This window comes from Chiloscyllium punctatum, chromosome 14 (genome assembly GCF_047496795.1).
Source record: "Chiloscyllium punctatum isolate Juve2018m chromosome 14, sChiPun1.3, whole genome shotgun sequence".
NCBI classification, from domain to species: Eukaryota; Metazoa; Chordata; class Chondrichthyes; order Orectolobiformes; family Hemiscylliidae; genus Chiloscyllium; species Chiloscyllium punctatum.
Window position 1 is genome coordinate 32,891,708 of NC_092752.1, and position 24,354 is coordinate 32,916,061.

The 24,354-nt window shown below is 40.7% G+C and overlaps 1 protein-coding gene across 2 annotated transcripts in view; it reads right to left on the bottom strand.

Moving 5' to 3' along the window:
• The window catches only part of intu (inturned planar cell polarity protein), a 125,776-nt gene that overhangs the window by 97,153 nt on the left and 4,269 nt on the right, over positions 1-24,354 (bottom strand). Inside the window, exon 1 of one of the 2 annotated variants that reach the window (XM_072584172.1) lies at positions 16,018-16,287. The exons of the other annotated variant lie outside the window; for it this stretch is intronic. Coding sequence (XP_072440273.1) covers positions 16,018-16,169 — 152 coding nt within the window. The 5' untranslated portion in view covers positions 16,170-16,287. Of the gene's footprint in view, positions 1-16,017; positions 16,288-24,354 lie in introns of those variants that run through there. 2 annotated transcript variants of the gene reach the window in all.

The following is a 24,354-nucleotide window of genomic DNA, read 5'->3' on the forward strand; positions in this document are numbered from 1 at the left end:
CACCAGGTTATAGTCCAACAGGTTTAATTGGAAGCACAACTTTCAGAGCACTGTTTTTTCATCAGGTGGTTGTCCTTATGAAGGAGCATTGCTCCGAAAGCTAGTGCTCCAATTAAACTTGTTGGACTATAACCTGGTGTTGTGTGAAATTTTAACTTTGTACACCCCAGTCCAATACCGGCATCTCCAAATCATGACTACTCATCACTATTGTCACACAAATCGACAACTGATAGGAGAGTCAAGAAACAGGTTTACAGTTGTTAACTTTCACACGTAGGCAAGGATAGCTAGTCTCATTACCATGAAATGTGAAACCAACTCTGCAAGGTTAAAAGGCTAAACTTTAAGCAAAATATGAAGTTAAGCTATCCAGTTGCACATTTCTTCATCAAAGTGTCTTACATTATCATCTTACAATTTCCCTCAGATTACCAAACATTGACTGTATTTTCCCCAAGGACAGCATTATCTTTCTGACAGTGTGGCTCCTCCACTAGCAGCTCATCTTTGAACATCTCAGGTTTCCATTTTTGCTATTACTGACAATATGACTTAACTAACTATAACTGACTCAACCCCTTCAAATCGCTATCATAATGTCAGAACTGGGGACAATCACTGATGATTGAATTATATTCAATACTATTCACAATACTTCAGATACTGAAGCAGTCCAAGTCAACATGTTACCAAGCCTAGAAAGCAACCAGGTTTGAACTGACAAGTAATATCCACATTTCACAGGTGTTAAGCAATGACAATCTACAACAAAACAGAATCAAACTATTGCTTTTTAACATATAATGGCATTACCATTACTGAATCTACTATTATCATCCTGTGGGTTCTGACGGGGCAGAAACTGAACTGAACCAGCCATATAAATACCATGGCTACAAGAGCAGATGAGAGAGTAGGATTTCTATGGTAAGTAACTTACTTTCAGTCTCCCTAATGGCTAGCCAAAACATATAGGGCACAAATCAGGAGTGTGGTGTGATATACTCCACTTGTCTGGATGGGGATGTTGCAAAAGCAATCCTGATAAAGCTTGGCACCACCTAGAACAAGGCAGCTCATTTAATCAGCATCCTATGCACTACCTTCAATATTCCATTCTTTCACCACTGACACAGAGTGGCAACAGTGCACACCGTCTCCAAGATACAGTGAAACAACACACCAGGATTCTATAATAGGGCCTTCCAATCCAGAGATTTTTACAATCTAGGAGGACAAGATGGCATTGCATGGGAACATCACCATCTGCATGGTTTCCTTCCAAGTCACACACCATTGTGACTTGGAACTATACTGTTGATCCTTCATTATCATGGAGTCAAAATCCTTAAATATCTTTCCTAACAGCTCTGTGGGCGTCCCTATACCCCACTGTCTGCAGCAGTTGAAGGCAACAGCCCCTGACCACCATTTTCTCCATCAATTAAGGTTGGGTAATAAATGCTGACCTAGCCAGAAATGCTCATATCCTCTTGTACAAATAAAGAAAAACATTCCTAGAAAGTCCCCACCACACCACATAATGGCAGAGGTGTGTGTGTACCAATTACACAACGCGCTGTAGGAACGCACCAAGCTTTCCTTGACAGCATTTTCCAAATTGGGTAATGTCTAACACCAGAGAACAAAGGCAGAGTAGGTGCATGGAAGTAATACTATTTGCATGTTTGCCTCTAATTTAGACGCTACCCAAACCTGAAACTGTATTGCCATTCTTTCATAGTCACGGAGCTAAAAAATTGCAACTGTCTTCACACCAGCACGGTGGGTGCAACTACACTACACACACTGCAACTGTTCAAGCCAGCATCTTCCCCATGGCAATTAAGTTTTTTTTAAAAAAGAGACAGATTCAGACTTCCAGTTATTAACAAAAGATTTGCACCACACAAATTTCATGTTTTAAACAAAATATGTTTTACTGCAGCAAGATAAAACAAAATACGTATTACTAATTAAATGTGATATTTCATAAACACTTCTTACCTAAGACTGAGAATCTCAATGGTCTCTCCTCATATAACTTTTATTTTCACCCAAGAATTCTCCTAGTTTCCAGTGTGTCAAAGATTCTTTCACCTTTGTTAAGACCAAATTAGGGTGTGCCACAGCTCTCAGGAATTCATTTTCAGTATTCCTATTTTTCAAAGGTATGAGATTTCTTGGGATCCTTCCACAAGCATCAGGTCAAGCAACCCTCTAAGTCTTTTAGAACATCCCCACTTCTGAGAACACTCTAGCTCAAGCATGGGCCTCACTGCTTTCCAGCTCAGTAACTCCAAAAATCAGATTGCTTCTGATGGTCATTTGTCTCCAGACTCAGCTACTTCCAAGAATCCACTGCTTGCAACTTTCGCTGCCCCCTTCCAAATTATTCCAGTTCCAGACATTAACTGCCTATGTCTGTGAAAACAAAAAAAAACCCTATCCCCATGGCAACATGCCCACACTACGATATCCCAGATAGAGATTTAAAGTAATTACTGTTATCTTCCAAACCATCTTTTTGTCCCTGGGAAATACATGAATAATTTATGAATGCAACTGCAGACATCTATTTCCCACCAAGTCTTAGAAAGCAGCCATTGTTTAAATGTTTTCCCACATCTAAGTCTGACCTTATTAAATACACATAGGATACTCTGAATGCCAATCACTTTACGTTACTTTGCAGACCCCCCCGTCCCCCCAAGCAAATGTTTTATTATCTTATTTTGACAAAACTTCAATCCCCAAACTAAAAGTTATATTCTTAGAACATTTCAATCATGAAATTAGATATTTTTACAACAAATGCTCACATCCTATGACTGAAAAGATTTTCAGCATTCTAATATCAATTGAAGCAAAGGCAATCAGTAATTTCAAATGGAAATTATATGGACACTGGAGGTAAATCCATACAGGGCTATGTGGTTAAAGCAGGAGAATGAAACTAATGGGACTGTTCGATAGAAAGTTGGCATGGACTCATGCGGCTGAATGGTCTCATACTGTGCCATAATGATGCTAATTGTACAAATTTCAACTGCCATAATTTTCTCTAGTTTGGCAGATGCTTATAAATCCCCAGTTGTATATGTTGCAAGAAAGTCCAGTTATCAAGACCAGAAAAAACAGGAGCAAGTGCCCAGATCTTTTGTTTTGAAATCTGCTTTCATACATCGATGTCTGTAATGCAGCCAATTCATGCAAAATTTACTGACTTCAGTTGCTTTCGTCCAAATTCTGTACCATTGTTTCAGATGTTCAAAGTGAAATGACTTGTAAATTCCATCTCATAAACTACTACTATTACTATTTCAATTTGAAATCAGAAAGACCAGAATTTCCACTAATTAACCTGTTAAACCTGCTCCTTAACCCATCGGCGATTTGTAGTTCCAATGTTTCAATGGGTTAGAGGAGTCACAAGAATTAGCTTTCAGTAACAAAAAAATCACTGGGCTAATCTATTCTAACATTACAAGAATGTATAATGGAAAATTGCATTAAAAGAATGGAGAAGTAACAAACAGGCTTCATATCTGCAGTATTCTATTCAAAATTATTTCAAGCAGATGTGGAGTAGATTTTTTAAAACCCTATGAACACTAATCCCCTGGAATTCAAATCAAAATAGTGCTTTGAAAAAAAACCAACAAAGGTGTTATAGTGAACAGAACTTCAGTTTGTGTTTTTCCAATTATAATCAAGCATTCACCTGTTGGCTGATTCAATAGACACACAAAAGTAAACCACTATCTATTGTGCATATCCCAAATTTGCAGCATTTGATAGATATATCCAATAGTTTTCTCTCATCCAACCTACCAAACCACCTTAAAAAAATTACATTTATCAAACTTTATTTCCATTTCATTATTCTGCATTAACTCTGTCCATTCATAATACAACTTTCCAAATACCAGTTACCACATCCTTAATAAAAGATTAAAGCATTATTCATATTACTCATTTCAGGAGAATGCTTGCCTTTTTGCTCTCTTCCCTCTTTCTTGAATAGTTGGGTTACATCTGCATCTAATTTAATAGGATCATTATAAAATCTCAGGAATTTTGAAAGATCAAAACCAATGCAACAAATACCTCAGCTTTCATTTCTTCACTGTCACTGGGTTAAACTCTTCACACTCCCTTCTGGACAGCACTGTGGGTGCACCTGCACCACACGGACTGCAGTGGTTCAAAAAAAGCAGCCAGTCACCTTTTTCACAAACCATTATCTCCCAGACCATACAGAACCTCATCACCTCAGGAGATCTCCCACCTACAGCTTCCAACCTCGTATCTAGGAACCCCACACCACCCGATTCTACCTCCTTCCCAAGATCCAGGAGCCTGACCACCCTGACCAACCCACTGTCTCAGCATGCTAGTGCCCCACCGAACTGATCTCTACCTACCTCGACACTGTCCTATCCCCCCTAGTCCAGGAACTCCCCACATACGTTCGAGACACCACCCACACCCTCCACTCCCTCCAAGACTTCAGTTTCCTCGGCTCCCAATGCCTCATCTTCACCATGGATGTCCAATCCCTCTACACCTCCATGCGCCAAGACCAGGGCCTCCAAGCCCTCCATTTCTTCCTCTCCAGATGTCCCCAACAGCAACCCTTCCACTGACACTCGCATTTGTTTGGCTGAACTGGTCCTCACCCTCAACAATTTCTCCTTTGAATCCTCCCACTTCCTCCAGACCAAAGGGGTAGCCATGGGCACACGTATGGGCCCCAGCTATGCCTGTTGGCTACGTAGAATAGTCCATCTTCCGTAGTTACACCAGTACCACTCCCCACCTCTTCCTCCACTACATTGATGACTGCATCGGCACCACCTCATGTTCCCGCGAGGAGGTTCAGCAGTTCATCAATTTCACCAACACATTCCACCCTGACCTTAAATTTACCAGGACCATCTCTGACACCTCCCTCCCCTTCCTGGACCTCTCCATCTCCATTAATGATGACTGACTTGACAGTGACATTTTTTACAAACCCACCGACTCCCACAGCTACCTGGATTACACCTCTTCCCACCTTACCTCCTGCAAAAATGCCATTCCTGTATTCCCAATTCCTCCGCCTCCACTGTATCTGCTTCCAGGAGGACCAATTCCAATACAGAACATACCAGATGGCCTCCTTCTTAAGAGACCGCAACATCCCTTCCCACGTGGTTCAAGATGCCCTCCAACGCATCTCGTCCACATCCCGAACCTCCGTCCTTGAACCCCACCCCTCCAACTGTAACAAGGACAGAACGTCCCTGGTGCTCACCTTCCACCCTACCAACCTTCGCGTAAACCGCATCATCCGCTGACATTTCCGCCACCACCAAAAAGACCCCACCACCAGGGATATATTTCCCTCCCCACCCCTTTTCACTTTCTGCAAAGACCATTTCCTCTGTGACCACCTGGTCGGGTCCACGCCTCTCAACAACCCACTCTCCCATCTTGGCACCTTCCCCTGTCACCGCAGGAATTGCAAAACCTGTGGCCACACCTCCTCCCTCAACTCCATCCAAGGCCCCAAAAGGAGCCTTCCACATCCATCAATGTCATTTACTGAATCCGTTGCTCCCGATGCAGTTTCCTCTACATTGGGGAGACTGGACGCCTCCTTGCAGAGCGCTTTAGGGAACATCTCCGGGACACCCGCACCAATAGACTCCACCGCCCTGTGGCCCAACATTTCAACTCCCCCTCTCACTCTGCTGGGGACACGGAGGTCCTGGGCCGCCTCCACTGCCGCTCCCTCACCACCCGACGTCTGGAGGAAGAACGCCTCATCTTCCGACTCGGAACACTTCAACCCCAGGGCATCAATGTGGACTTCAACAGTCTCCTCATTTCCCCTTCCCCCACCTCACCCCAGTTCCAACCTTCCAGCTCAGCATTGTCCCCATGACCTGTCATACTTGCCTATCTTCCTTTCCACCTATCCACTCTATTCTCCTCTCTGACTTATCACCTTCATCCCCAACGCCATTCACCCATTGTATTCTTTGCTATTTTCTCCCCACCCGTATTCCCCTCTCATTTATCTCTCCAGCCTGCAGGCTCCCTGCCTGTATTCCTGATGAAGGGCTTTTGCCCGAAATGTCGATTTTCCTGCTCTTTGGATGCTGCCTGACCTGCTGTGCTTTTCCAGCACCACTCTAACCCAGACTCAGGTTTCCAGCATCTGCAGTCCTCGTTTTTACCTTTTCTCCCCTAAGGCAATACAGGATAGGAAATAAATGTTGGTGTAGCCAGTGATACCCATATCCGCAAACAAATTTTTTTAAAAAGCCACGCCTTTTTAAAATGATACAACAATCTAGGAGGTTTGTCAAATTTTAATCCTGTTGATTTCTCCAGTTTTTTCTCTTCACTAATACTAAACTGTTCATTCCTTCCTTCTCGCTCCCCTCTGCTTCAGGAATACTTAGTGTTAAAATATTTGCCATTTCCTTATTCACAACTATAAGTTCTCCTGCCATCCGTACTAAACCCATATTATTTACACTAACATTTTCTAATATACCTGCTAATTATAGTTTGTGAAACATTTCTCTGGATAAAGTGATTATACTTTTTCCATTAATTACAAGTGACTACACTTTGAAAAAAAAACCTAATTTGTACGTCCTGAGCTTATGAAAGTCACTTCACAAACACAGAATTTCATTTTAAATCATGTCAAGTAGCAGGAGAAATAAATTAAAAAGGGACTCATGAATCTGTCCAATGTATTCAATTCAAAAAAATTATTATTTTCAGAAAGGTCACCGTAGAGGAAGCAATGCAGTGATGAGGCAAAAGTGAAAATGTACCAGAAAATGCAGGAATTATATATTAATAACTTGTTATTCGCTCTTAGCATTTATGATCCATATATCTCTCCAATACCAGTGTACTACCTACAAGGCAGAAGTCAGGAATGTAATGGAATATGTAAACAAGATCAGAAAATGGTAGAAAAACTCAACAGGCCTGGCAGCATTTGTGGCAAGAGAAACAAAGTTAATGTTTCAAGTCTGATATGACTCTTCAGATTTCTAGCATACACAGTACTTTGCTTTTACCTTTGTCGTGAAATACTGCCCACCTGCTGAATTAGTACAGCCTCTACAACATTCAATAAGCTGGACACTTTATTGGCATTGCCATCCACCTCATTCACCACCTTCATAAAGCACACTGAAGCATTATGTAACATATACAAAATGTATTACAGTATCTGACCAAAACCCCTTCAATAACACCTTATAAACTAGTTTCCATAACACTGAGAAAGACAAGGGCAGCAGATGAGAATGCCACCACCTTCAAGTTCTACTTCAAGGTCATACACCAAATAGTTCTTCTCTGTTACTGGGTCAAAGTCCTGGGCCTTCCTTCCTAATAGCACAAGATTGTACCTCCACCCTAAGAGCTTCAGCAGTTTAAGACAACAGCTCATTATCACCTTTAAGGGCAATTAGGGATAGGCAATAAATGCCAGATTAGTGACACCCACACTCCTTGAACGAATATAAAGAAAAGTGCAATTGATGTTTACATTCTCCTAAATAAATAGTTTGTTTTCAAAGAGAAGCACTGTAAACAGAGGGAATGATGCTTAGGAAATGTACCCCTGCACAATGTACTGATCTGGAAAAAACAGTTATTTTTGCAAAGATAGTACGATGAAACAGGGCTAGGTCATGTATCACCTCGAGCCTGTTATGTATCACAATTACTGGAATGCAGGAGTCCATTTGGCCCATTGGGCTCTGGTCATCTCCCTGCAAAAAGCAAGTCTCCTAATCATATTCACCTATACTATTCCTGAAATCCAGTACTCTTTCTATTTAGGTACCTCTCCAATTCCCTTTTACAAGCCATGATTGAATCAGCCTTTACCATTCACTCATGCAATGCATGCCAGAGTCTAACCATTTGCAACATAAAACAATAACTACTCCTCACGTCTTCCACAAATGACTTTAAATCTGTCAAAAAAAACACAAAACAACTGTGGATGGTGCAAACCTGAAACGAAAACAGAAATTGCCAGAAATGTTCAGGTCTGGCAGCATGGGTGCAGAGAAATCTGATCCAGTGACTCTTCCTCAGAAAAATCTTAACTTGGTGTACTGATTATTGGCCAAGTTCTTCGTCATCTATTCTGTTTACACTCACAATTTTCCATATCACTGTCAAGGTCCACCCTCAGGATAACCCAGATAATTGTAGTTTCACATCTCTCAAACCTCCCATTAAATCTTTTCTCCAAAGCTTTCATATCCTTCCTAAAGTGCAGAATTGATAATCAGATAGAATACTTTGGCTGAGACCAAAGCAGCTTTTTATAAAAATGTTTATCATTGTAGGTTTTGTGACAATGCTGTTCCTTTAACAAAGTTAGGTTGTCCTTGTTTTTTTTCCTTCAGGGGTTGTAAAAATACAGATTCTGAAAAGTCTGAGTTTGGATGAGTTTATATTAGCTGACAGACACTGCCTCAGGCAGAAGGCTTTCAAGTTAAAAATAGCCTGTATAATGAAAAGGGGGTGGGGGGTGGCCAGTTCTTCCAGCTCAGCTTTTCTCTGGTTTGTTTTCTTCTCTTCGTCATCATGTGAAAAAAAGCTGGGCCCAGGCTCTCTCTCTCTCTCTCTCTCTCTCTGACTCCTATCCTGTAAGAACTTGTGTTTGGTTTTATTTTTTGTGTCAAGGGGTGTTTATGGGATTGTTGCAAGTATTTTGGAACAGCACCATCAAGTTTGGATAGTCTGTTGGGTTTTTCGGTATTCTGTTCTTTGTGTTTCATTCAACAATCTTGGAAATAAACTCTGTTTTGTTTAAAACTAAGTGGTTTGACCAGCTGATTCCCTCCTGGAGTACCCACTTTACACCTACTTAAAACAACTAGCAATGTTAGGTATGGGGTACCGTCTTGAAATGTTTTGAGGGGTCTGGCTTGGTCCATAACATTTTGATTTAGTTATCATGACATCAATTTATAAACAGCAGAATGCCTTACCTCACCACATTCTCAACCACCACTTTTCCTACATCCCTGGTACAAGCGTACTTTTATTTTGTATTGCATCTATTGTTCTTCCTAATAAAATGGATCATTTCACACTTTGCTGAATTAAATTTCATCAGCCACATGCCATTTCACCATATTATGTCCTATTGAAGTCTATCAATATGCTCCATATAGTTCGAAGTACTCCCATGTATTTAGTAAAAGGAAACATATAAATTTATTATCCTTGCAAAAGAACTCAAAGCTACCATTCATCGCCTCAAGTGATCAATTAATTTTTAAACCAGACAGACAGAAGTTAACTCAGTCAAATAAATGGTTCAACAATGGACAATATCATATGACCAAACTACCTTGACATTTTAAAGAGTTTCATTAAAAATATCAGAACTCTTAAATCAGTCTATTCCACCCACCAGAACTGCAACCTCCTTGAAAACTGGTTTCCAGGAAGATTCCTATATTTGCATGAAAAGCAAACCACTTCAAACATCACTGACTTTGAAGAAATTCTGCAGCTTTTGCCTTCAACTATCTAGGTTCATCTGAACTTTTCATCTTTAGTGAAGGCACCATCGCTGAACTTCAATTTCACATAAATTGACAATTATACTTTTGGTTTTAATATACAATGGAAAACTTCTCTTACATCTTGTGTGTTTATCTGAGGTGGAGTGAGGACCTCTCAGGGCTTGAATGTGGGACTTTTAAAGAGTTGGTGCTATAGTTGCGTTACAGCCAACACGTTTTTTAAAATTCGCACTATAGAAACAGCGCCCCCAATTCATCAATCACATTATAGTGAATCTGTGTTCATGAATCTTGTATTATAACAGAATGGCCTGTTGTTGCTTATGAAGGAATTTCTATGTACAGATTTCAGCAAAGCATTTAACAAGATTCCAGTTAGTAGACTGGTTAAGGTTAGATAGTATGGGATTAAGGGGAAGCTAGCCAATTGGTTACAAAATTGGCTTTAAAGGTTGGTGGTTGTTGAGGGTTACTTTTCAGACCTGTGTCTGTGACCAGCAAGGATTGCAGCTGGGTCCACTGCCTTTCATCATATCTGTAAATTATTTGGATCTGAATGTAGGAGGTATGGTTAGTAAGTTTGCTAAAGAACACCAAAATAGGTGGTGTAGTGGACAGTGAAGAAGATTATCTTAGAGTACAACGAGACCTTGATAAGATGGGTCAATGGGTGTAGGAGTTGCAGATGGAGGTTAATTTACATAAATGTGAGGTGTTGCATTTTGGTAAGGCAAATCAGGACAGGACTTGTACAATTAATGGTAAGGACCCTGAGGAGTATTGTTCAACAAAGAGACTCAAGGGTGCAGGGGCATAGTTCCTCAAACTTTGAGTCACAGCTAGACAGAGTGCTTAATAAGTTTGGCATGTTTGCCTTCATTGATCAGAACACTGAATATAAGAGTTGGGATGTCATGTTGTGGTTGTACAGGTCATTGGCGAGGCCACTTTTGAAAACTGCATACAATTCTGGTTGCCCTTCTATAGGAAAGATGTTGTTAAATTTGAGATTTTCTGTTTGAACTATAGGGAGAGGCTAAATAGGCTGGGACTTTTTTCCCTGTAACATTGAAGGCTGGGGGGTGATATTAAAGAAGTTTATAGAATCATGAGGGGCATGAATAAGGTGAATAGCTCAGGTCTTTCGCTAGGATGGAGGGAGCCCAAAACTAGAGGATATAGGTTTTAAAGAATGGAGGGGTAACTTTTATCATGGGGAGGCTGGTGTATGTATGGAATGAACTGCCAAAGGCAGTTGTGGAGGAAGGTACAATTACAACATTGAAAAGGCGTCTGGATGGTATGAGAATAGGTTTGGTTTAGTGGGATATAGGCCAAGTGCTGGCCAATGGAACTAGGTCAGATTGAGATGTCTGGTCAGTGCGGATGAGTTAGCCCAAAGGGTATGTTTCCATGCTGTATGACTCTATGACTTCAAATACCTTCTGGAAGTCAATAGACATTCCTCTGACCATTACTTTAAACACGTGCCCTTTAAAAATCAATACTGATTCCCCCAGCTCAAATTTTCAAAATGTTCAGGCATTTGATTTATTTATTGTCATATGTATTTTGTTACAAAATAGTGAAAAGTGTACAGTGTCGCCACTTTCTGGTGCCATCTTAAAACAAAGAAAAATAAACCAAAACATAGAATATAAAGGCAGAAAAATAAAGAAACAGTGTTCAACTTTACAGTGCTTCTTGTTAAGTGCTCCACCATGGGATTAGTAGCCAGACGTGGGTCCCCTTCGCTGTACCACTGCCACTGGAATGAAAGTCACCACTTGCCATAAGACCATAAGACATAGGAGTGGAACTAAGGCCATTCGGCCCATCGAGTCCACTCCGCCATTCGATCATGGCTGCTGGGCACTTCAACTCCACTTACCCGCATTCTCCCCGTAGCCCTTAATTCCCCGAGACAACAAGAATCTATCAATCTCTGCCTTGAAGACATTTAGCGTCCCGGCCTCCACTGCACTCTGCAGCAATGAATTCCACAGGCCCACCACTCTCTGGCTGAAGAAATGTCTCCACATTTCTGTTCTGAATTTACCCCCTCGAATTCGAAAGCTGTGTCCATGGGTCCTAGTCTCCTCACCTAACGGAAACAATTTCCTAGCATCCACCCTTTCCAAGCCATGTATTATCTTGTACGTCTCTATTAAGTCTCCCCTTAATCTTCTAAACTCCAATGAATACAATCCCAAGAACCTCAGCTGTTCCTCATATATGCCGCCATCTCGTCTCTCAACCTATGCCCTCGCCACTATGAGTCCTCACTGGACTATGCCAATGCAGACACCACCACTACCTCCAGGTACCATACAAGCCCAAACTTGAGTCTACCGCCATGAGTCCACTTCAGATGCACCTCAGCGATGCAGCCACTGCTGATACAGCCTGGTTTCATATGGGCACAAACTTGCCTCCATAACTCTGCACTGGATGTAGATGCCACGGGAACCCAAACGTGCCTCCGTCGCAGTAGCTACAAGTCGATTGGAACCGCCTTCTCAAAGCAGTAGCTACCAGGAACCTAAATTTGCCTCTGATGCCGCCACAATGAGCCCATGCTGGGCCCACTCAAGTCTGTGTGAGGCAATCTCCATGACCGAACTCTTCAACAAGAGGGAAAGAAACGAGAAAGAGAGAGCAGACAGTGGATGAGTCCCAGGCTCAGAAGCCCTATTCCACTGCCATTTATTCTTGATTACACTCCTGACGTTTCCTGACAACATATGCCAGGCAATGCCCCTAGATTTCCCTGGTCACTCTTCACAGCAGAACGACACTAGCAACTTCACAATGTGAGAGAGACATTTCCTAAGAGAACATTTTGTAATATTGTAGTATCCAAATACTTTGATAACCATGGAATAGAAACACCCTGACATCGGTGATTTGTCATTCTTTAGTCTCATTTTCATTAATGACTTTCCTTGTATTCATTTTGTTGAACACCTTGCCCTTGATTCAACTTGACCAAAAAAGACCAAGATCCTGAGCAGTCTTGACAGAGTAGATGTGGAGAGGACGTTTTCGGGGGACTCCACTTTCAAGAAGCAACACTCCCTAGGACCTTACCATTAAGTGTATAAGTCCTGCTAAGATTTGCTTTCCCAAAACACAGCACCTCACATTTATCTGAATTAAACTTCATCTGCCACTTCTCAGCCCATTGGCCCATCTGGTCAAGATCCTGTTGTAATCTGAGGTAACCTTCTTCGCTGTCCACTACAGCCCCAATTTTGGTGTCATCTGCAAACTTAATAACTGTACCTCTTATGCTCACATCCAAATCATTTATGTAAATGACAAAAAGTAGTGGACCCAGTGCCGATCCTTGTGGCACTCCACTGGTCACAGGCCTCCAGTCTGAAAAACAACCCTCCACCACCACCCTGTTTTCTCCCTTTGAGTCAGTTCTATATCCAAATGGCTAGTTCTCCCTGTATTCCGTGAGATCTAACCTTGCTAATCAGTCTCCCATGGGGAACCTTGTCAAATGCCTTACTGAAGTCCATATAGATCACATCTACCTCTCTGCCCTCATCAATCCTCTTTGTTACTTCTTCAAAAAACTGCAAGTTTGTGAGACACGATCCCTAATCAATCCTTGCCTTTCCAAATACATGTACATCCTGTCCCTTGTTCTTGACCTTTATTGAAAGAGACCGCATATGGCCTTGTTCTCTCAGTGGAAAACAGATTCTGTTGTTTCCTATCAACAATAGCTTAAATCACTCATGACAAAAGACAATGAACTACTTTTCATAACTGATGCTTTACCATGAACAACAATAGAGAACTCAAAGTCATCGAGTGAGCCATGTTCCAGTATGTCAACAAAAACTGGCTCAGTCTTTTACTTAATGATTCTTGTTCTCAAGTTACCATTAAGGAATGTTTCATTGAATAAACCTTTCTGTCAAACATTTGTGGCTGGGTGATAAGGAGCTGATCTAATATGCTGAATTCCTTTTTGCTTTAGATAACGCATAAATTCTTGTGATATAAACTGTGGACAATCATTAACAAGTTTTTCTGGATAACCAAATCTCGCAAAGATCTCCCTCAGTCTTTCAGTGATTTTTCTCTGAAGGTGTCATCTTCATGATGACTACACCATTTAGGTAAAAACAATGACTGCAGATGCTGGAAACCAGAGTCCAGATTAGAGTGGTACTGGAAAAGCACAGCAGCTCAGACAGCAACCGAGGAGCAGTAAAATCAACGTTTCGTGCAAAAGCCCTTCATCAGGAAGACAGGCGGAGAGCCTGAAGGGTGGAGAGATAAGTGAGAGATTTAGTATGTGCATCAACCACTGTGTAAACATTCCCCCTTCAGACAGGTCTAGTATAGTCAATATGGATTCTGCATGGGTGTAATGGAGTTAGATTGCAAACTTTTGCACAAATAGCACATATTCCCACCTTCGCCTCAAATCTGAAGCTGAGTCCACCAAAAATAGCTTTTGCCTATCTCCTTCACTTTGACAATGCCAGGTGAGGGAAAAGGACATCATGTATTTATGCCAAGAATGTTTCTCTGTTTTTCTTCAGTATTTTGGTTGGGATTTCCAAGATACAAGAACCTCAAAATTCATCTTCCAATAAAAATTAACAGCCTAATTGTTCTTGATGAGTGCCATTCTGTGTGCCAGGTAGGCTTTTGCACATCCAGGCAGAGATTGACTTGACTGTACTGAAGAGTTCCCACAAGTCAATGCTGCCAGCAAGTTTCTGGATTTCCTGGTCTCTTTCCACCCACTTCCCAATTTTTGTTGTATCTGTCTTCATTTGTATGTAGATTGGTTTTCTTTCCTTCAGGTTTTAGTGGTGATCCCAGATTGGAAATACCTTGCACTTACAATTTACTATTCTACAAATCACTTGCTCTGGTCATTCTTTAAACCAGTTTTGTATTTCTGGCACAGAAACCTAGTGGCTTCTCACAAGTTCTGCTTACAATAAATTTTACATCAGATAAAGAGCTGTGGACATTCTGTGGTTTCTGTTCACTGAGTATCACTGGTATAAACTGATTTGATATCTCAAGTTCAATATCACAATATTACCTTCTGTTGATCTTATGTCATTTTACCCCTCAACAAATTCATTCACTTTACTCCATACAATTTGGGTGTCATCCCTTACCGAAATCTAAAATCTTAGTTATGATTTTGAAAGCAAGAAAGTGAGCGGTTAATCTTAATAATGCGTAACTGATGAACGTTCATCCACTGTTCAGCTATTAACTAAACCTGACCCTTTACCTACTAAATCTAGCAGCACAAGAGACTATTTAATACGAGTGGGAAATTAAACTCCAAGAACCCATTTTTACCAGACTAATGGTTAGTGGTCAAATTGTCCAGCAAATTGTGTAACTGTGGATTGCAAACTGACTACAAATTTCTAAAAACTCTGCATTTCAAGCTTGGACATTCCCTGCGTCGTTAAGCCTCCGTCAAAGCTTTATATTTTGTGGAAACAGGAATTCGCTAACAACTTCTATTTGGCAATCCCGCGATTAGATTACCACCATGAACAAATATTTTATTAGGACGCAAGGTTTACCAGAAGACACTCACTATACCACGATATCAATTACAAACATCATTCGTATTGTGCTTCTACATTTCTAGATAAGATATTACCAATGAAATCAGCAAATATAAATTGCGATGTCCGATAATGTTGTAATCTAGCAAAATCACTGGCCAAATATTTATCATAAAGGTAAAAACAATGACTGCAGATGCTGAAAACCAAATACTGGATTAGTGGTGCTGGAAGAGCACAGCAGTTCAGGCAGCATCCAACGAGCAGCGAAATCGACGTTTCGGGCAAAAGGGTTTTGCACCCTTTTGTGCTGTGCTCTTCCAGCACCACTAATCCAGTAAATATTTATCACAGTTATGTCAGACCTACCTAACTTTGTGTAGCAATAGCTTACAGCAACACAATTGCAAGTAGCAGAACTATATTAGGAACGTGCACGGAGTCCGCCGAGGTTTGTGAAAAGACTCTGGTCAATCTCCACCTCAGACAGCAGTCTATCTTCCTGAAGTTAAAAATCACACAACACCAGGTTATAGTCCAACAGGTTTAATTGGAAGCACACTAGCTTTCGGAGTGACGCTCCTTCATCAGGCGATTGTGGAGGCTGAATCCTAACACAGAATTTATAGCGATAAATTGTGTTACGATCGAGCCCTCCACTACCACCTGATGAAGGAGCGTCGCTCCGAAAGCTAGTGTGCTTCCAATTAGACCTGTTGGACTATAACCTGGTGTTGTGTGACTTTTAACTTTGTACACCCCAGTCCAACACCGGCATCTCCGAATCATATCTTCCCGAATGCTGACAGTATTGTCACGCTCCGGCTGACGTGCAGCCAGCTGCCGCCACGCCTCAACTTTGAACTTACAGCGAGGAGCACGAGTCCGTGTCGGTGGTGAGCTCAGCGGACGACGTTGACTCCGCGTCGCCCTCACTTTCCGGCCTCGCATCCTCCCGGGTGCCAGGCGTCTCGTAACTCCGCTCCCCGGTGCCGCCGACACCCGTGATTCGGGAAGACATCCCGTCACTTTTTGACGGAAGCTCTGCCGCTCTCCGGCAGAAAACCTTCCCGTCGGGGAATGCACTTCCCTCAGCCCGCCGCCATGTTGTGAAACATCCGGGTTTTCAGGCCCGCCACGTGTCCGGCGGTCTCCTGCCGTGATTGGCCGCGGCTCCGTAGCCATAGAAACGAGAGAAGCTGTTAAAGCGGAGCGAATGTCACCAGTAAATCGTCGAATCATTCATCAGAGAAACAGGCCCTTCTGCCCAATGTTTTGTTGAATCGATTAGTTTTAACCACTGAAAACTATCACTCTTAGTCGTGAGCACGGAAAACGTTCATCAAAACTCAAACAGAGGTCAGCTTTTCTGAAATCATTATCTTTGACACAGGCATGGTCCAAACCCCTGATACTCGCCTCAGACAACAGTGCGCGTCAACAATAAACACGGTGGGATTTTTATTCAGAAACTTCTGAGATATCCCAGACATTACTACACCTCGAGGCCTTTATTTATTTAAACAAACAATTAAGTATTGACGGGAGACTATTTGGTATTGGACGAACGCCAACCTGTGCGGTGTATCTTAAGGCTTGCACAGATTCAGTTACAAAGTTGAGCAGAAGTATTATGTGGATTATTTTGCTGACTCCAAAATCACGTTGGAATTTAGTCTGCATTTACACTGTTATCTTTGGGCCAGCAGGGATATAAATTCCCTCTGATTAACATTACATGTGGTTGTAATATTAGACATCTTTAGGATATGTAGACAGCATTGTAACCTGGTGAATAGACTTGCTATTTAGGATACAGATTTAGAGAATACTAATGTACACATGATATCAATGTAGTTAATGACATCATATTAGCTCCAAATTCTGTCTCCATTCATATCTATTTACAATAATATCACTGGAAATTTGCAGTCATATCCATAAAATACGCTCAATTTGCATAGGTTTTATGCACACTTTTGTTTCAACTTACTGACATTTTGCATTTTTATACTGTATGCACACTTATCATAGATTCCCCACAAAGTAGAAGGAGGCCATTTGACCCATCAAGTTTGCATTAACTTCTCAGCAGCATCCCATCCTATCCCCGTAAACCCACTTTTACCATGGTTAATCCACCTAACCTGCACATTCCTGGAAACTACAGGGCAATTTAACATGGCAAATCCATCTAATCTGCACATTTTTGGACTGTGAGAGGAAACTGAATGATCAAATTTCTTACCAAAATAGATTGACTAGCATATATTTTGTTACATTTATGCATAAATATCTAGATTACATTTTTGTCACTTCAAGTTCCACATGTTCTCAAAAATTCTTTGTGGCACTTTCATGACATATGATCCGCAGCCATGCAGTTATGGTAATTGTTTAAAAGTGCAAATTAATGACCGTAAATTTCATTATGGAAAGTAATGAAAAAGTAATACTCAATAAATCTAGTCAGGCATTAATTAAAAAGATTGTGGAAGCTGCCAAAATGTTGTAAATCTGAATTGATATAGCAGTGTCCAACTGTCGGAACTGCACAGGGCCAATTGGCAATATTACTCTTGAAACTGGTCAAATTACTCAGGAACAGTGAATAATGGGAAACCAATCAGAAAAAAGTTACCAGTATCCATGGAACTGAGATCTTTTGAAAGAAATTGCTCCTCCCATGTTTGCTGTGATAACTCATTATGCAGAAGGAGAACATCCTTTGAGTGGAGGAGCAGCAAGAAGGTGAGTAGTTACTGTGAACAAAACTCGTGAACCTTGGATGGGGAGTGTCAGTCTGCTGAGTAAGGCTGGGGGACTACCAATCTGCCAGACAGAATGAATCTGTCAGGCAAGGTACAAGGAAGAACAGATCTATTGCCAGACAATGTAAATCCTGGGTGGCTAGAAAGGGGAAGGAGAAGAACTAAATGACTGCCAAAGCAGTAGAGTTGGAGAGGAGAAATCAGTGGCTGTAATTGGGAGATGGGTGGAAGATGAGGAGGAGCCAATGGCCGCAATACAGGGGAGAAGCAAATGACTAAAAATAGGGAGAGAGGCTGCCAAGAGGAGCCTGTCAACAAATCAATATCTAGCTGACTGGGAATCAGGAAAATTCAAAGTCATTTGAAATGGACTATTCTGCCCACAATGTTGTGCCGAACATGATGCTGAATCAAACTAATCCCTTCTGCCTGCCCTTGGTCCACATTCCTCCATCCCATGCATAGTAAGGAATTCCGTGCAAATTTCATGTTTATTTACTGAACAAAACTTTTATTGCTAATATGCTATTATTGTCATGTGCCAGTTTAATTACTGCGGTATCTATGAAATTTTAGCTTTTTTTGTGTGCCATGGCTCTAAGTTAATTGGAAAATTGATTGTTATTGAGAATATTGATGAAGTCTTTCAGTTCTGATTTTGAGAGTCCTAATAAGCGATATGTAAACACAAATACTGAAGATCATGTTTCTATGGGATTGCATCTCACATAATGAAAAGTTACTGAGAATGAAAATGTAGCTCTGAAAGTCAAAAAATGTAGTCCATGACATATCTTAAGAAGAGTCCACAAAGAAAAAAATATGACCACTGCTAATATCCTTCTGGAAAGGCATCTACTTTCTCTACATAATCATCTCTACCCATGAATCTTAATACTCTCCTTCCAACTAGAGATGTGCAATACTTGTATCCCAGGAACAAACACAGTATAAATAATTAACTCAAATTTAATATTTAAACACAAATCACAACTGAACTGGCAAAGACAGTACCACTGTAAATGTCAGGCAAAAATAAACAACATTACCTCATGATATTCATAAAATGCCATGATGCAAAAATGGGCAATCAGCAACATCTGCTGGTATAGAAAGACAATGTGACCTAATCAAATTCTTTTCTCAAAAGGTCCTCCTTTACCTCATTAGTTATCTTTTTCAGAGATATAAAATAAAGAAAGAAAATATATATATGATTATATTTGAAATGGAAATTACAGAATACCTGGTTATAATCTTCCAACCCTCCTGTATAAAAGTAAAGTAATTATAGTCCTACCAGACTGTATGGCTCTCTCATTAGAGCTAGATGACTGGAGGTGCTTAACCTGATGGTCACTAAACTTTAGGCAAGAAGAACTATTAAGAAGCACAGTCCTTCATGATAACCCTAGCAGGGATCAAACCAACTGCCCAGGCACTGAGCTAACTGACACTCTAGTCCTACTTGTATGTGGAAGTGATGTCAAGTGACTCGAGGATTGATTTTTCTTGTCATGTAAATTGAGATATCTATGTATGTTTTAATATCACTTCTTGTAAGTTTGCATTTTTAGTTTTTCAGTTAGAACATAGAACAGTACAGCACAGGAGGGGCCTTTTGGCCCTCGATGTTGTGCTGGCCTTTTATCCTACTCTAAGATCAGACTAACCTACATACCCTTCATTTTACTATCTTCCATTTGCCTATCCAAGAGTCACTTAAATGTGCCTAATGTATCTGACTCTACTACGACTGTTAGCAGCGCATTCCATGTACCCACCACTCTCTGTGTAAAGAACAGACCTCTGACATCTCCCCTAAACCTTCTTCCAATTACCTAAAAATTATGACCTCTCATGATAGACATTACCACAATAGGAAAAAGTCACTGACTATTCCTCTCAACATCTTGTACACCTTTATCAAGTCACCACTCATCCTTCTTTCCTCCAATGAGAAAAACCCTAGCTCCCTCAACCTTTCTTCATAAGACATGCCCTCCAGTCCAGGTAGCATCCTGGTAAATCTCCTCTGCACCCTTTCTAAAGCTTACACATCCTTCCTATAATGAGGTGACTAGAACTGAACACAATAACCAGGGCTATATAGAACTGCAGCATAACCTCGTGGCTCTTAAACTCAATTCCCCTGCTAATGAAAGCCAACACACCATACACCTTCTTAACAACTCTATCAACTTGAGTGGCAACCTTGAGGGATCTATGGACGTGGACCCCAAGATCCCTCAGTTCCTCCACATTGCCAAGAATCCTGCCTTTAAACCTGTATTCTGCATTCAAATTCAGCCTTCCAAAGTGAATGACTTAACATTTTTGCAGGTTGAACTTCATCTGCCACTTAACAGCCCAGCTCTGCATCCTGTCAATGTCCTGTTGCAACCTACAACAGCTCTCCAGACTATCCACATCTCCGCCAACCGTCATGTCATCGGCAAACTTACTACCTCATCTTTCCACTTCTTCATCCAAGTCAATTATAAAAAATCACAAACAGCAGATGCCCCAGAACTGATCTCTGTGGAACACCACTGGTCTCCAAGCTCCAGTCAGAATACTTTCCATCTACCACCACCCTCTGTCTTCCATGGGCCAGCCAATTCTGTATCCAGACAGACAGGTTTCCCTGTATCCCATGCCTCCTGAATGAGCCTACCATTGAGAACCTTATCAAACGCCTTCTTAAAATCCATGTATACAACTTCCCCAGCTCTACCTTCATCAACATGTGTCACATCCTTAAAGAGTTCAGTAAGGTTTGAACTACATAAGGATAGATAAATCCTCTGGGCCAGACAGCTATACCCTAGGTTAATACAGGAAGCAAGGGAAGAGATTGCTGAGCCTTTGATGATGTATCCTCACTGTCCACTTGAGTAGTACCAGATGATTGGAGGGTGGCAAAAGTCATTCCCTTGTTCAGGGATAACTCTGGGAATTACAGACCAGTCAGTCTTATGTCAGTGGTGGGCAAAGTACTGGAGAGGATTCTGATTAACAGGATTTATAACTACTTGGAAAATGATAGTTTGATAGTCAATATAGCTTTGTGATGAATGAGCTGCATCTGGTACTATTCCAGTGGTCAGTAAGGATACATCACCAAGAATGCAACAATCTCTTCCCTTACTTCCTGTAGTAATCTAGGGTATTGCCTGTCTGGCCCATAGGATTTATCTATCCTTATGTTGTTCAAAATTTTAAGCACATCCTCCTTCCTAACATCAACCTGTTCTAGCATATCAGTCTGTTTCATGCTATCTTCAGAAATGTCAGTGTCCCTCTCAGTAGTGAATACTGAAGCAAAGTATTCATTAAGGATCTCCCCTACCTCCTCTGACTCCAGGCACAAATTCCCTCCACTATCCCTGATTGGCTCTCCCTTACTCTGGCCATTCTCATATAAGTGTAGAACACCTTAGTGTTTTCCTTAATCCCCCTTCTAGCTCTCCTAAGTCCATTCTTCAGTTCCTTCCCGGCTGCCTTGTAACACTCTAAAGCCCTGTCTGATCCTTGCCTCCTCAACCTTAAGCTTCCTTCTTCCTCTTGACTAGATGTTCCATATTCCTTGTCACCCATAAGACATAGGAGTGGAAGTAAGACCACTCGGCCCATCGAGCCCACTCCACCATTCAATCATGGCTGACGGGCATTTCAACTCCACTTACCCGCATTCTCCCCGTAGCCCTTAATTCCTTGTGACATCAAGAATTTATCAATCTCTGCCTTGAAGACATTTAGTGTCCCAGCCTCCACTGCACTTTGCGGCAATGAATTCCACAGGCCCACCACTCTCTGGCTGAAGAAATGTCTCTGCATTTGTGTTCTGAATTTACCCCCTCTAATTCTAAGGCTGTGTCCACGGGTCCTAGTCTCCTAATCCTCCATGGGTCTCCACGGGTCCTAATCTAGTCCCATTTGCCAGCATTCGTCCCATATCCCTCTAAACTTTCTCTATTCATATACACATCCATTTGCCTTTTAAATGTCGTAATTGTACCAGCCTCCACCACTTCTTCTGGCAGCTCATTCCAAACATGCACCACCCTCTGTGTGAAAAGGTTGACCTGAAGATCCCTTTTAAAACTTCCCACTCTCAACTTAAACCTATGTCTTTTAGATTTGGACTTCCCCACTCTGGGGAAAACAGTACATTTATGTTTAGGAAGAAATTGTCTGTATTGACAGTCTATGTGTCAAAATTACATGTGATTTAAACCTACTGAAATATTAGAGACAGTAATTCTGGTGTGAGTTGTGTTTTGGGATATTGCATTTGGCATTTTTCAGTACTGTACAAAAGCCATTGTTTCTTTTTCAAATTAGAAAGGAATGTTTTGGGATTAATGGCATTATACTTTTGATGTAGGTTCTTTTCTTTAGTTAATTAACTGGATTTATTGTTAAAGTAAAATCTGCAGCATTATCTGCTTATATTTCAGCAAGAGACTAATTTGTTAAAACCATAGATCAAAATATGATCTATCAAGCCAGATTTCAGTCTAGGATCTGACTTGTCCAGTAATAACATCAGCTGGGACTCCAACTTACTTTTGCCTTAAAAGAAAATAATGACAAACCTGGTAACTATAGGCCAGTTAGCCTAACATCAGTAGTGGGAAAATGTTTAAAGACAGTAAACTGGACAAAGTTAGTTTGCACTTGTAAAAGATGTGATAATAAATAAGCTGGTATTGGTATTTAAAAGACAAATCATGTTTAACCAACTTGATCAAATGTATTAATTGCACAATGGAGTGGGTTGATTTTGCAGAATCACAGGATTGTTACAGTGCAGAGAGAGGCAATTCATCCGATCATGTCTGAGTGGCTCTTTGAATGAGCAATTCATTTAATTAATTCTCCTGCCTTCTCTTTATAACCTTTTTCAGATAATAGTCTAATTCCTGTTTGAATGCTTCAGTTAAATTTGTCTCCAGCTCACTTTCAGGCAGTGCATTCTAGATCTTAACCACTCACTGCATTTCTCAAATTGCTTTTGTTTTCTTTTTGCCAATCCTTTATATCTCTTCCAGATTCAAATTTGAAAAGCTATCAAATCTCCTCTCATTCTTTTTTACAGGGAAAACAGTCATAACTTCTCCAATCTATTTTCCTAACTGATGTTCCTGAGCCCTCAAATCATTCCCAGAAGTCCTTTCCACACTGTCTTAAATGCCTTTACATCCTCCCTAAAAGATGGCACCCAGATCTTCCCGACTCTCAACTGAGGCTAAGTCAGCTTCCTGTACAATTTTAACATAACCTCCTTGCTCTTGTACTTTGTGCCCCTGTAAATAAAGTATACAATGTCCTCGGGTTTATTAACTGAAATTCAATAATTTGAAAATAGAATTATATAAATACTAGAAGGGGAAAGATTTGCAGAGCTATGAGGGACATGAGCAGGGGAATGGGTGTAATTGAAGTTAATTTTTTCCCCAAATACCTAGCATAGCAATAATGGATTGAATGGCCATCTTCTGTTCTGTATCATTTTCTGATTCTACTTCTTGCCCTTGCTATCAGACACTCAATCTGAATAGATGGAATGTAAAGAAAATACCCTCTGCTCATGTTACTGATGGAGATTTAGTATATTAATCTTGTCTGTGCAAATGGCTTTCTGCTGTATCTTGTTCAACAAGTTGATTCCCATTTTGGTGAAAAAAGTACTTTTGTCCTTACTGCTTAAGTATCTGTGAGTACATCAGCCTATTTAAGTTTATCCAATATATCAATACATTGAAATGCATATTGTATATCAACTCATAATAATATTTTTAGTGTTATTATCTATATTGTGTTACTGTCAAATAATTTTGTCTTCACGGCAATACAGTGTATACTAATGAGTTAATTCCAATGCAAGTTTTGTGTCTCCATCAGTAACATTTACATTCTATCAATTCAGGTTAGGTGTCCAATAGTAAGAGACAAGAAATAGAATCAGAAAATGTTAAAGAACAGAAGATGGCCACCCAATCCATTGTTCCTGTATTGATTATTTCAAATTATTATCTTCACTTGCTTCCACTTCCCTGCCGTATTAAAATAATGATAATTGACACAGAATATGAGGACAGTTACCCTATGTTTAATAAAAGCAGCTGTACAAAAGACAAATTTTAGAAATTAAAAAGAAGCTACCATTGATGCTGAAAATCTGAAATAAAAACAGAGAAATAATTGCAGAAAATTACGCTGGCCCTCTCTCTTCTCTACAACTATTACCACTCCTTATGCATTTTGTTCTACAGCATCTCTAATATTTCCCTTAAATGTCACTGCTGTTCATTTGCTCCTATCTACCTTTTACTAAAGTATAAACCTATCACTTTTCCAGTTCTCTCTTCAGTCCTGAAGTTATCATATTGAACTTGAAGTGTTAACTGTTTCTCCTCACGGTGCTGC